Source organism: Babylonia areolata, chromosome 8, assembly GCF_041734735.1.
Source record: "Babylonia areolata isolate BAREFJ2019XMU chromosome 8, ASM4173473v1, whole genome shotgun sequence".
Lineage (NCBI taxonomy): Eukaryota > Metazoa > Mollusca > Gastropoda > Neogastropoda > Buccinidae > Babylonia > Babylonia areolata.
Window position 1 is genome coordinate 50,314,401 of NC_134883.1, and position 15,000 is coordinate 50,329,400.

A 15,000-nucleotide genomic window follows, 5' to 3' on the forward strand; every position below is an offset into this window, starting at 1 on the left:
CTCCTTTGATTAACCCTTTGCCTGCTGCCTACGTGTATGCTCGTCAGTGAAGGGCTGTTGCTCTGAGCAAAGGCTGAGTTCACAGGTCAGGAAGTCAGTAACCATTTTTATCTGGACTGCTTCCTCTGGATTTTCTTCTTTTTCCCCCTTAATTTTGTCCATCCAAAATCAATGACAGCACTTAAAAAGTATACAAGGAGTTGTCCCTGCACTTCAGGTTCATACCAAGCAGATTTCTTGTCATCAGGATTCAGCAGTCAAGGGGTTAATCGCGGCTGAACTCCACACGCACTTGGCGAACGATGGTGGTGACGTCAGTCCACAGGTTTCGAGGGAGGAACATTCGGTAGTCCTTGTCTTATCAGGTCCGGGACAAATATACGTCGGCTGCTGCCTGGTTCTAAGGGGCTGTACCCCCTTCATCCCCAGAAATACCCCCCACCCCCACACCGCCACCCCCCTCACTCTGACGACTCGCGTCCAAGCGACTAAACTGTAGGAAAGACAATGTTCCAGGCTGAGAGATGCTGACGTCACGCCTCCAGAGCAGCACAAGAACTTTACAAGGATAACCCCTTCAGGCCCGTTCACCTGGGAAGTACGTTATCAGCCAGGAAAGGGTTAATGAGGTAAAAACGAAGCAGGGCTCCTCTTTCAGCGACCACTGTCTCTGTGTGATCACGTGCAGACAGTGACGTACTTCCGGTCGTTGCGTGAGCAGCACGTAATGGTCTTGGGGGGAGTGAACCGCCGTGCCGTGTGCTGTAGATAGTTGTGCCCCCTGTCTTATCACGGCGTGGGTTCTTTTGTGGCCTGCGTCAGAGTTATGTGGACGGTGCATCTCTCTCACACTGTGTCTGTCTGTATCTCTCGGTGTCTCTCTGCCTCTGTCTCTGTGTCTGTATCTCTCGGTGTCTGTCTGTCTGTCTCTGTCTGTATCTCTCGGTGTCTCTCTGCCTCTGTCTGTCTGTCTCTGTCTCTGTGTCTGTCTGTATCTCTCGGTGTCTCTCTGCCTTGTCTGTCTGTCTCTGTGTCTGTATCTCTCGGTGTCTCTCTGCCTTGTCTGTCTGTCTCTGTGTCTGTATCTCTCGGTGTCTCGCAGCCTCTGTCTGTCTGTCTCTGTCTCTGTGTCTGTCTGTATCTCTCGGTGTCTGTCTGTCTCTGTCTGTCTGTCTCTGTGTCTGTCTGTATCTCTCGGTGTCTCTCTCTGTCTGTCTCTGTGTCTGTCTGTCTCTGTCTGTCTGTCTCTGTCTCTGTGTCTGTCTGTATCTCTCGGTGTCTCTCTGTCTGTCTGTCTGTCTCTCTCTCTCTCTCTCTCTCTCTCTCTCAGCCTGTGTCTATGTGTCTCCTTCTCACTCTCTTCCTTCCTCCCCAACTCTCTCCCCCTCTCTCTCCCTCTCTCTCTCTCTCTCTCCCCCCCCTCTCTCTCTCTCTCTCTCCCTCTCTCTCTCTCTGCATGTCTGTCTGTCTGTCTGTCTCCCTCCCTCCCTAGCTGCCTCTCTAGCTCTCTTTCTCTCTTTTTCTGCAGCTCGGTGATCACATTTTTGTTCACTGAGGGAGTCTAACCAATCACATTCCCTCTCTGCCTGATTGTGTCTCTGTGTGGAATATAAATCCCCGTTGTCATCACGATAAAGACGCAAGATCGCGGACAATAAGGACACACGGTTTATAGACCGTCACAAAGAACAAACGGGCTGCTGCATGGTAAAATAAGCATGATTAAGCATTTTGATACGGCATTCTAGTTTTGATTAGTTCTCAAGAACATACCGTGTTTGAAATTAAACAATACTGAGTACCGTACTTAATTGTTTGGTGATGGTATAATTATGGACACGGCCGCATTTCTGTATCAAGGATTTTCAAGGATCTCAAAAGCGTGTCTTACCAAATCATTTATTTATCTATTTATCTATTCTTTTATTCTTTTTTTTTTCTCGAGGCCTGACTAAGCGCGTTGGGTCACGCTGCTGGTCAGGCATCTGCTTGGCAGATGTGGTGTAGCTTGAGCTAGTGATACTGATACTGATACTCATTTATTCATTCATTTATTTTCATTCTTTTTTTTCTTTTTTTCTTTCTTTCTTTCCTTCTTTTTTGCTCGCCTCTTCTTTGCGCCACTGATACAATTATTACTGAGAAAGAATTGTGAAAGAGGGGGGGAAAAAATGCTCACAAGGAATCTGCCGCTATCGATTTTGAGTCTGTTCCTCATGTATTCCCCAGCATGCTATTCTGGCTCGGTCACTGTTTGTGCTCGTGCTCGTCTGGACGTGCATGTCTCACAAGCCTGCAGGTTAATGCAGCCCCGTGCTGAGATGTCGTGTTGAGGGATTGCAGCCAGCCATTCGAGTGGACACAAGAGACAGGCCTTGTGCCCGGTGTAGCATCTCCGTTCGTACCCCCCCCCCCCCCCCCCCCCCCCCCCCTTGATTTTTTTTTTTTTTTTTTTTTTACCCCGGGGTCAAATATGCCTGGTCCAAATTAACTCCTTGGTCTGTGTAGAATTGCCAACAATGACGCCTGAGGGTGAATATCGACTAAGTTTGAAATGATATAATATAATGTAATTTAATTCAATATGATATAATATAATGTGATATAGTATAATATGATATAGTATAGTATAATGATAAATAGTATAGTAAAGTGTAGTGTAGAATAGTATAGTGTGATGTGATATAGTATAGTATAGTATAGTATAGTATAGTATAGTATAGTATAGTATAGTATAGTATAGTATGGTATAGGTATGGTATAGTATAGGTATGGTATGGTATGGTATGGTATGGTATGGTATGGTATGGTATGGTATGGTATGATATAATATAAATATCGACCAGAGTAAGAACTGACACACCCCACTAGGTGGATATTACCACACCTCATCCTTCGTGATGGATGTGGGGTTCATTGTAGACTAGCCTGAACTGACCCCACGTCTAACCCCCAACCCCCTGGGGGGCGGGGGGGGGGGGTAAGTAAATTCGAACCAGTACAGACTATCAAAGTAGAACTCCCCCACGTTTATTCCTAACAAGTTGTTAACCTTCGCAGCACCTCGTGGGTGAAAGATTGCCCACACTTTCATTCACACATTCATAAATCAGTCAGTTCTGCAACTATTTCACTGGAATTGGACGACTTTGTCCATTTATGATTTGTGCATACCCCCTACCGAAAAAATGGTTTGGATTTGTTCGTAAACAAAGGAGTAGATAAACAATGAAATAGTTGTATACTGAAGAGAGGGTGTCTGGCAGTACAGTCTGCCCAGAATGATCTCCCTGTTTTTTCAACAGCTTGATCAGACCCGTGGAAAAGGGTAAATTCTATCTATTTTGTCCTCATTATTTATTTGTATTTCTTTTTATCACAACAGATTTCTCTGCGTGAAATCTGGGCTGCTCTCCCCAGGGAGAGCGCGTCGCTACACCACAGCGCCACCCCCTTTTTTTTCCCCTGCGTGCAGTTTTATTTCTTTTTCCTATCGAAGTGAATTTTTCTACAGAATTTTGCTAGGAACAATCCTTTTGTTGCCGTGGGTTCTTTTACGTGCGCTAAGTGCATGCTGCACACGGGACCTAGGTTTATCGTCTCATCCGAATGACTAGAGGGTCTGTCTCGACTGGCCACAAATGACCCGGGGCGGACCCATTCGAGGCTAGCTCAGAATTTAACCCAGGAGTAAAAACCCTAGCAGGGGTGTAGTTTGAGACTGCTACACCGGTACTTATGTGGAGAGATTTCTTTCTCTTTCTTTGTCCCCCCTTCTGTCTCTCTACCTCTCCCTCGCCTTTTTTTTCCCCTTTCATTTACTTTTTTTTTCATTTACTCCCACATATCTTTTTTCCCCTTCTCTTTTGCTGTGCTGTGTGGTGGAGGGTGGTGCTGGAAAGGATGATGGAGAAACAGGGAGGCTGTTTCTGTGATGCATGTGTTTCACTTGTGGTTTATCTCGTTATTTCCTCTTTGTTTGCAGTCTGCGTCTTTCGCTTTGTCCATTTTTGAGTGCAAGCGCTAGATGTATTAAAAAAAATTAAAATAATAAAAATACAAAAGTGTACTGGTTACGCATCATCTTCATTACGAAAGAGCCTCTCTTCCTGAAAGAACTTCTCCCCCTTCCTGTGACATACACGGCCACTGATATGATAGAATCAAAAACGAACTTGCTATGAGTGTTATTATTATCATCATCATTATTATTATGAGCATTTTCGCCTAATCGTGAAAAATAGACCCTGGGCGTTTACATATAGAACGCACGCGCACAAGTAAATATCAAAAAGGAAAAATTTGAACACAAGATACCGAATATTAGTGAAAAGTATTCATACACACACACACACACACACACACACACACACACACACACACACACACACACACACACACACACACACACACACACACACACACACACACACACACACACACACACAAGCACACTCGTACGCACGCACACAAGTCATAGCACACAATCATAGATAGAAAGAAAAAAGCTGGTTCAACCCAACATTGACAAAGAACGCTTTCAGCGCAGGTTAACAATGCGCGACAAACTTTGGTTGGTTGTAAAACTGATTCTAAATCAGGCGAGCCAATAACTACACAGGAATCAACACGAGGTCTGAACATCATATTAACTCTCTCCATACGAACGGCGAAATAGACGACGTTAACAGCGTTTCAGTCCAATTACCATCATCAAAATATTGCAAGCGGAACGCTCTTATACTGAAGAGGTGAATGTTGACAAAGAATACCACAATTCTGACGACGGAAGCTAAAGGTTGGGTCATTCAGACACCCACTGGACATCCGAGGGGTCTGTGTAGAGGAGAAGAGAGGACTGGCCGTACTGAGTGAGTTAAAAAAAAGAGAGAGAGAGAGGAGGAGGAGGGCAGAAGCGCAGTTTGAAGATGCTGCTCTGGAGGTGTGACATCAGCGTCTCTCAGCTGGGGGTGTGGGAGTCATTGTCTTTAGGGACACAGACCATTAGGCGCTGCTCTACAAGCTCTACGATTATCCCTTGTCGTGAACTAACCAACCCCTGCTGCCTTGGTCGAAGAATTCAACACCAGTTAACCACCAACCCGTCCTCGCCATGGTATGAAGAGTCCATATGTGATTTCTTGTCTTGCCTGTTGGGCAGTCTTAAACCAGAACTGAATTAGCGACGACTGCAATGAGGAAGTGCTCCAAATCCATATATCCGTTCCCTCCACACGTTCTCCAGTCCAAAGCCATCTGTTCTCTCGGCAGGGAGAATAGAAATCCCATTATCTGCCAGCTTCCTTTTTCTTGATTAGGAGAGTCCAAAAATCGTGCTGCGCCTGTTCCTTCTCCATTATGTGATGAAGACAGCGATAATGGAAGTGAAAAATAGGTAGGTGTGTGTGTGTGTTGTGTGTGTGTGTGTGTGTGTGTGTGAGTGTGTGTATTTGTGTTTGTGTGTGTGTGTGTGAGCGCGCGCGTGCATATCTGTGTGTGCATGTGTGCACATGTGTGTGCATGATTTTTGTGTGAGCGCGCGCCTACGTGTGTGTGTGTGTACGTATGTGTGTGTGTGTGTTTATATGTGTGTGTGTGTGTGTGTGTGTGTGTGTGTGTACGTATGTGTGTGTGTGTTTGCGTGCGTGTGTGTGTGTGTTTGCGTGCGTGCGTGTGTGTGTGTGTTTGCGTGCGTGTGTGTGTGTGTGTTTGCGTGCGTGTGTGTGTATGTATGTGTGTGGGTTTGCGTGTGTGTGTGTGTGTGTGTGTGTGTGTGTGTGTGTGTGCTATGTGCGTGGGTGTGTGAGTACGTGTGTGTGTGTGTGTGTGTGTGTGTGTCTGTGCGTGTGTGTGTGTATGTACGTATGTGTGTGTGTGTGTTTGCGTGCGTGGGTGTGTGAGTATACATGTGTGTGTGTGTGTGTGTGTGTGTTGTGTGTGTGTGTGTGTGTGTGTGTTGTGTGTGTGTGTGTGTGTGTGTGTGTGTGTGTGTGTGTGCTGTGTGCAGACTGCAGTCCTCAAATCACCCTCCTAGAGCAAATCCAAACAGCCCACACCAAGACAGCCCTGAAGCACACATCACATCATGGACCAGCTGGACGTGCCTCGCTTCCTGCCTCTGGCGAACTTGCCTTCTCTCTGTGATTTTCTGTTGATCTGACGAGATTGGAATGGGAGAGAGAGGGGGTGGGTGGAGGGGCGAGGGGAGGGGAGGGGAGGGGAGGGGGTAGTGGGCACCAACCAAATCCCATTCAGCAGATGACCTGAACTGCTAAATTCGGGAAAAGAAGAGGATCAGTGGCCTTTCCCGCGGATCGATGTGTGGAAGAAATCAACAACAACAACAACAACAAAAAGAAGACGTTAAGGTGATTTCCATTTCCTGTTGTGGCTGGACCATTTCCTTCTGACTGCTGTTCCTGTCATTAATTGCACTCCCCTCCCCCCCAGCCCCCCTCCCCTCCCCCCCCCCCCCCCCCCACCAAAAAAAAAAACAAAAAAAAACAACCTCTCGTTTCGTTTTTTGAAATCTCTTCTCTGTCTGTTTCCGTGTCCACAGATCTGTCTTATACATCTGTTTCTGTCTTGTCTTTCACACACACACGTACACGATGCACACGCGCGCGCATAAACACACACACTAACACACACACACACACACACACTAACACTAACACACACACACTAACACGAACGCGCGTACAAGCACACACATAGGCACGCGCACGTTAGCACGAACGCGCACATGCTACAACATGAACACACACACACACACACACACACACACACACACACACACACACACACACTTATCTATCGACGACTTAATTTCCGGGTTTCCGGGGTCATTATTCACTGACAACCTCTCTCCTACAACTCCAAACCAGTCTGCGCTGCCACACAGGCAAAATTAATTCTGGTGCAGGGAAACGACCAAGACAAACCCCACCCCCACCCCCCTCACTTTCGCCAGAATGTTTTCCCTTCCACTAGACCTCGGGTGGTGGCCTGGATGCTAGTCATTCAGATGAGACGATAACCCGAGTTCCAGTGTGCAGCATCTCTTACAGTATAGGTCTACAGAGCTGCATCCAGCACTTGCAGCAATATGCTCTGGTAACTATTCTGCGTGTGCTTCATATAATATGTGCTTTTTACACAATGTTTTTCATGAAGACAAAACCTGAAGGAATAACAATCGAATAAAACACACCTAATGAGAAACATAGGCTCACAAAACAGTGCATTTGTGTATTTATATCCATACAAGAATCCGAATCGTATTCTATGATTATTCTTATTTCGCTGGTTCACTGAGCATAGCACTTAATCTGGATGGCATCCTATGATAATTATCTAAACTGACTTAACTCTGCTTGTCAGTGGTTACAATCTCAAATCGTAATTCTGACGACGCAGCCTCTTTAACAGGGTATGATAAATATCATAATTATGGATGTTCGCAAACGTTCTCAGTTGAATGAGTTTTGGATAACTCTTTCTGCTGGATTACGTATGGTTATCCTTTCCAGGTAAAGGATTTAACTTAAACGACTCTTACCTAACCTCGAACCTCATTTGAACGACGTTTTGCAAAGACTTTCACCTGAACGACTTGACACTGTTCTTCCCATTTTAAAACAGACTTTTAAATGATCGGCCTTGAACTGTTCTTCTCAGTTGAGTACAAAAAGAGTTAGCTGACCTAATTTGGACTGTTCTTCGCAGTTGAATACGAAAAGACTTTTAGCTGACCGATTTTGGACAAGTCATCCCAGCTGAATTGAAAAAAGAGGCTTAGTTGAATACAAACACACAGACTCACCGAAAACAACTGCCAGTATGTGCAGAGTCGGTCTGAGTCAAAACGGGCAGAGCAGTACATTTTTGCTGACAGACAACGAGACCCATGGCATTCCGGTTCCAGACTTATTGCATTGCGTGGTGGCGAGCGCCAGATGGCGAGGGCTCTGTGTGTGTGTGTGTGTGTGTCTGCTGATTAATTCAGCAGCTCTTGGGGGAATTGATGCACAGTCACAGAGCGTCTGTCACCTTATGGCATCGACCTAGACTGTGGCGTAGTTGATGGCACGTGTGTGTGTGGATGAGGCGGCGTCCTATGAAGCAGATAAACAAGTATATATATATATATATATAAACGATGACAAAAAAACAACAACAGACTAGTAAGCACATCAATAGACGAATGGATGAATGAAGGAATGACAAAAACAAAATAATATTGGTGGCGGTGTACAGCAGCAACACGCCCTCTCCGTGTACAGCAGCCCGAATTTCACACAGAAAAATCTGTTGACATAAAAGTAGAACGACACAGCACAACACAATACAGTTTTATACCACGTCTGTCCCTCTGAATAAGTAATTTTTTTTAAAGCCGAACAAAGCGATACAAATATACCCAGCATGTATCTTTGGACATTACTGTTAAAAACGCCACCCCTTGCTACATTTCCAACACGCTTTTTCTGCAAAACCAGCAACCGTATAAAAAAAAATCTATTTCCAAAAGACTGAGTACAAACGGAGAGTGACATATATTGACATTCGGAACTTGAATTTTCCACATTATAAACAGAAGATACAAGTTTTCAGCGAAATAAAAAAAAAAAGGGGGGGGGGTGGAGGGGGGGAGGCTTTTTCAGTTTTACTCATAAACAAAGAGAGCAGCAACAAAAATATGGAAATGAAATAAATAGAGAAAGAGAGAGAGAGAGTAAACAACAGAAGAAAAAAAGTAAAACCCATAAGGTTTAGAGAAGAGAACCCTGTTTGGCAACGACAGTCTAATCGATTCTATTGGTCCAGTAAAACATTCAGTTGTGAGCATCAATAATTACTGTGTTTGTAGAATAACGTGCGCTCTGTTGTGCGCAATCCGTAATGGTGGTCGCCGTTTCATCTTCGGAGAAAACGTGTTCTCGATATTTTGTGATGGTTCCACGGCTTAGAATTGGAGACTGCTGTAGATTGAAGCCTGGGGTGATGGCATTGCTGGAAGTCGTAAAAGCTGTGGGTTTGGACACGACATGTTTCCTGATTGATATTTGTGTTGTTGGCAGAATTTGGTGTCCCCCCCTTTCCCTTCTGTTTCTCTGTCGGCCTTCTGTGTGTGTGTGTGTGTGTGTGTGTGTGTGTGTGTGTTTGTGTGTGTGTGTGCGTGTGTGTGTTTGTGTGTATGTGTGTGTGTGTGTATGTGTGTGTGTGTTGTGTGTGTGTGTGTGTGTGTGTGTATGTTTGTGTGTGTGTGTTTGTTTGTGTGTGTGTGTGTATGTGTGTGTGTATGTGTGTGTGTGTTTGTGTGTGTGTGTGTGTTTGTGTGTGTGTGTGTATGTGTGTGTGTGTGTGTTTGCGTGTGTGTGTATGTGTGTGTGTGTGTGTGTGTGTGTGTGTGTGTGTGTGTGTGTGTGTGTGTGTGTGTGTGTGTGTGTATGTGTGTGTGTGTGTGTGTGTGTGTGTGTGTGTGTGTGGCCTTTAAATCTTTCACCCCACATTTTTTTCATTACTTTCTGATATTTTTATGTAAGAACTCGGCCTCAAAAGCTCTAGGCTGTGCGTTGTTTTCCTGCCTCGGTTTTTTTTTTGTTTTTTTTTGTTTGTTTTTTGTTTGTTTGTTTGTTTTTGTTTTTTGTTTTGTTTGTTTGTTGGGATTTTTTGGGGGTTTTTTTTGGTGGGGGCAGTGGGGTGGGGGGGGGACGATATTTTCTGTGTGTGGAATAAACAACACCTGTAGTGTCCTACATGGTATTCAATCCCTAGTTTTTTGTGCAGTGCATTGGCTGGGAGTAAAGTTGTTCCATGCTGGCACATGAGAAATTGGTGACTATCAGCTGACTGTCATGGTTTGCCATGTCTTTGACTGTCTGCGAAAGGCCTGGAGATAGGAAAACTCCATGCAAAAGGCTTTGGACACATGGAAACCCATGACGAAATTGATTTTCAGTAAAGATGACCCACTGCAAAAGGCCTGAGAAATGAAAAGCCAGTGCCAAAAGCCAGTGCCAATGCCACTGAGACACAAACGCCAGTGCTATATGTCCGAGATGTGTGTTTCCCTTCTTCTTTTTCTAGGGCTGCAGCCCCTGTTCATTCGTATGTGCCAGTGGGCCTGCACATTCATGAGCGTTTTTACCCCAGCCATTTAGGCAACCGTACTCCGTATTCGGTGGTGTGCATGCTGGAAATGTTCTTGTTTCCATATCCACCGAAGCCTAAGATACATTCCAGGATATTTAACGCGCGGATTTGATCATCTACATTCGTGTACACACAAAGGGGTGGGGGTGGGGGGGGGGGGGGGGGTAGGCAGTTGCAGGCCAAATTATTTGTTGACCTGGGAGATCGAAAAAAAAACAACGTCCTTTAACCCTCCAGGAGCCGTGAACTGAATTGGAACCCAGGACCGTCAGATTAAATATCCGGCGTTTTAAGCATTCAGCTGCCGCGCCGGGCAGGTATGAGTTGTGAAAACAAATACTAGGCGTCCGACTGTCGGTCTGCAAGAGGCTTTAGAGATGTGACATTTTCTGCGTGTCCCGAGTGTGGCGAGGAGGGAGAGAGTGGGGGTCGTGGGGAAGGGGGAGGGGGGAATGGGGGGAAGGAGTGGGAGGGGGGCAGGGCTTTGCTGCCATGACATATCCCCGGGCAAGAAGTCTGCAGACAACCCCGCTGTGACTGATTGGCCGACAAGAGAGGCACACAGACAGAGGAAGGGGGAATGGCGGCGCACAGTGATGACAGATTGTCTCGTGAATGTTGGGAGGAAAAGGTTGTTATGGAGATGGCTGGTGGTGAAGGCCATTGGAAATATATAGCTATGAGAATGCGTTGTTATTAAATCATTTAGTCAGTAGCATTGGTGAACGCACAAAACCATAATTTTATAGAACTAGATGATGCATACGTATCTTTGGTTTATGCTCCAGATGAATCATTTTGTTGGAATTTTTTATCTAAAATTTTGGACATTGTGAAACCCTATTCGATACTGTAAAAAAAAAAAAAAGAACAACACCGTGCATTTCAACATAGATAGCTCTGTGCAATGAAGTAAAGAACACAGAACGACATACCATAATAACCATGTCATGTGAGACTTCTGACTACACCTATGTCCGTCATTTCTGTATAAGAAGCAGCATCTGTTGTGTGTGCGTGTGGCTAACAAGAACATAACGCCCAGCTCGGGCTGTGTCGGCTGTAGAGATCCAATGGGTTTCGGGTGCTCGGCTCTCTTTTTGCTGTTGAAGGATCTGTTGGGATGGGGATCTTAGCTCTGTCCTTGTAGACTAGGGGGGGGGGGGGGGGGGGGGGTCTGCTTGATTTTTTTTTGGTCTGAACTCTGCTCTTGTTGACCCAGGGTTTAGGGTTTTAGTTCTATCCTTGTAGACTATGGATTTATTGTATTTTTGGTCTGAGCTCTGGCCTCGTTAATTAGGGTTATGTCGGATTTGGGTTTCATTTCTGTACGAGTTAACTATGGTGATCTGTTGGATTTTCAGTCTCAGCTCTGTATGTTTTGACCATATTATATAGGGGTCTGCTGGACTTTAAACGTCTTACAGCCTTCACGTGATGAAGACCCGAGATGGGCCATTTCAGATCTTTTTTTCCCCATTAAATTCAGAAGTAGCCGCAAACAACCAGACTCTCTGTTAGCAGCAGTTGTAGTGCTATTGCGTTACAGTGTTGTTTATTGTGGTAGTATTAGTGGTGTATTTGGTGGTAGTATTAGGCCCAACACTCGGCTTATATCACAGATTGACATAAGTTTACATTTGGGCCAACAGCAAAGTGAGTGCTGTATTATCAATGGTTTCTCCAGTCAATGGGAAACCATTTACAGCTTAGTCTTTTGTGGAGGACTATGACTCTCAAACTAGGAGGCAAAATTGCACTGGCTCTTAGTGCTGCAGCCTTGTGGGCTAGTTGGCCTTTGGGAACCATCCCAACGCCGACTGTCCTAAAACCCTCTTGGCCGAGAGAGTGGGGATGTACTCGGGCAAGACACTCTCCACTATGATCAAATTCTAGCCCAAATAGTCGAAACAGCAGTTGCCTCCTCTGCTGGTTCTGATGGTCTTAGTCGGACACGACTGACTATCATATGTATATATATATATATATATATATATATATATATATATATATATATATATATATATATATATATATATATATATATTAGTGGTGTAAAAACAGGTTATCATGAACAATCTTTATAAATCAAGGTTGAGTCTTTAGTGCATGGTTTGTTACTTTTTGTTCTTTGTTTCCGTTTGAGTTTATTCAATAAGTTACCAGTGTGTGCGTGCGTTTATTGTCTTCTCTTTTTGCTGTACGGCGAACTCCAACATGGCAAGCGCTCCCATGGAGGCCAAAAGAAGCGCTTCAAAGACACTCTGAAAGCTTTTCTGAAGGCCTTCAACATCAGCCACAACACATGGGAGCTGAATGCAATGGACAGACCAAAGTGGCGTTCAGCTGTCCACAAAGGCGCCAAATCCTGTGAGGCCAACAGAATCGCTGCAGCAGAGCAACGCAGACAGGCCAGAAAAAGCAGTGCCAGCAAGTCCCCGACAGCCGCCACCATCCCCTGTCCACACTGCGTCAGAACCTTCCGGGCGCGGATTGGCCTGACCAGTCATCTGCGCACCCACAGAGCCCAGCCCACCCACCCCCAGGATGACTAGATGGTCCTCGTCGATCCCGACGGACGAACCACACACACACATTACACCAACAGACCTCCACACTAACAACACCCGAAGATGCTCCTTCCCAAAGTCAGCAGGACTGACGGTCACCAGGGTGGATGCTTGTGTTGATGCCCATGTGTGTTTGTGTGTTACATTAAATCAACCGACTACCAAAGCCAAAGGTGCTCCTTCTCACGGTCACCAGAAGTGACAGGCATTAGGTGGATGCTTGTGCTGATGCTTACGCTTGTATATGTATCACATTGACGGACGACACCCCATGCTGCCAGGACTGATAGTCACCAGAGTAGATGGTTGGTCGTTCTTTAGTTTAGCGTCTTTTCTATATTAGTGATATTAGACGACTAAAATATATATATATATAAAGTAGGGTGGAGTGGGGAGAGAGGGGGTGGGGAGAGGGAAATCAGAAGTCAGGATAACACAGAAAAGGTAGAAAACTACTAAGAAATACATAACTAACATGAAATTAGCTTTAACAGTAACAATTCAATAACGATGATAATAACTAAAACCATAAACACAATTATGAAGTACATTAAAGGAATGTAGAAATAGAGCAATGAACTAACGCGCTGAAGACAAAGTATAGTAAAAATGTTATATGCATTTGTGGTAAGCAGTTCGGCATGCATCATGGTTTGTTTCACTGTCAGCAGGTACGTATCTTCTTGCCCAAGTATTTCATAGAGAGTAACTATGATTTGGGGGAAGTTATTTCTAACGAGGTTCTTTTAGTAGAACTTTCAAAGGTGGATGGTTGTATTTGTATTTGTATTTCTTTTTATCACAACAGATTTCTCTGTGTGAAATTCGGGCTGCTCTCCCCAGGGAGAGCGCGTCGCTATACTACAGCGCCACCAATTTTTTTTGTATTTTTTCCTGCGTGCAGTTTTATTTGTTTTTCCTATCAAAAGTGGATTTTTTCTACAGAATTTTGCCAGGAACAACCCTTTTGTTGCCGTGGGTTCGTTTACGTGCGCTAAGTGCATGCTGCACACGGGACCTCGGTTTATCGTCTCATCCGAATGACTAGCGTCCAGACCACTACTCAAGGTCTAGAGAAGAGGGAGAAAATATCGGCGGCAGAGCTGTGATTCGAACCAGCGCGCTCACATTCTCTCGCTTCCTAGGCAGACGCGTTACCTCTAGGCCATCACTCCACCATCCATCACATTGAATCAACCGACTTCCACCCTGGCACCACCCGAAAATGCTCCTTTTCATAGTCACAGGGTGGATGGTTGTGTTGGTGTCCATGTGTGTATGTGTTACATTAAACCAACTGAAAACACCCGAAAATGCTCCTTCTCATGGTCACAGGGTGGATGGTTGTGGCGGTGTCCATGTGTGTATGTGTTTACCATTGAATCAACCGACTTCCACGCTGACAACACCCAAAGATGCTCCTTCCCACAGTCACCCGGGTGGATGGTTGTGTTGATGTCCGTGTCGGGTCTGTGTGCAGATAGCCGGGTGCGGACTGCTGGGCTTCGGGGTGTACATCCGCACGGGCGACTCCCGTGTGTCCCAGGTGTCGAGCATCCTGAGCGGGGACCTGTACTACACGCTGTCCCACCTGCTGATCGCCTCGGGGGGCGTGGTCATCCTCCTCTCCTTCCTCGGCTGCTGCGGCGCCATCAAGGAAGTCCGATGCATGCTGGGAACGGTAAGGGGCGTCACTAGTGGCCTACGAAGGGGTAGATCAGTTCAAATCGCGTTACTTATAGTCCAGTGGGGTTGATTACCCGTCCTGCTAGGAGCAGGGATTTTTTCCCTCCAGTTTGTGTGGCTGGGAATATTTCTTTCTATCTGTGTCTTTGTCTCTCGATGTCTATATCTCTTTAACTGCGGCGCCATCAAGGAAGTCCGATGCATGCTGGGAACGGTAAGGGACGTCACTGGTGGTCTACGTGGGGCAGATCGGTTCAAAGCGTGTTGCTTATGGTTCAGCGGACCACGATGGGGCTGATTGTCTGTCCGTTCTCTCTCTCTCTCTCTTGGTTGTGTGGCTGGGTGCCTTTTTATCTGTATGTCTCTGTAACTATGGCGCCATCAAGGAAGTCGGGTGCATGCCGGGAACATTTGAGATTAAGGGGGCGTCACTTGGGAATAGAACATCGGAATCAAGAGAAACCCAAAACGGTAAAACCCCCACAAAAGAGTCATTGTGAAAACACATTAACTCTCTGAGCCCTGCGCCCGAGCACTGCTCTGGTGTTAAAATGTTTTGTATCATTAAAAGGGTTTTAACTCTCTC

The 15,000-nt window shown here is 45.6% G+C and overlaps 1 protein-coding gene across 3 annotated transcripts in view; it reads left to right on the forward strand.

Moving 5' to 3' along the window:
- Positions 1 to 15,000, forward strand: part of LOC143285231 (CD151 antigen-like) — a 118,327-nt gene that overhangs the window by 91,605 nt on the left and 11,722 nt on the right. For all 3 annotated transcript variants that reach the window (XM_076592483.1, XM_076592486.1, XM_076592484.1), the window contains one exon: positions 14,209 to 14,409. In XM_076592483.1, the coding sequence (XP_076448598.1) occupies positions 14,209 to 14,409 (201 nt within the window). The remainder of the gene's footprint in view (positions 1 to 14,208; positions 14,410 to 15,000) is intronic.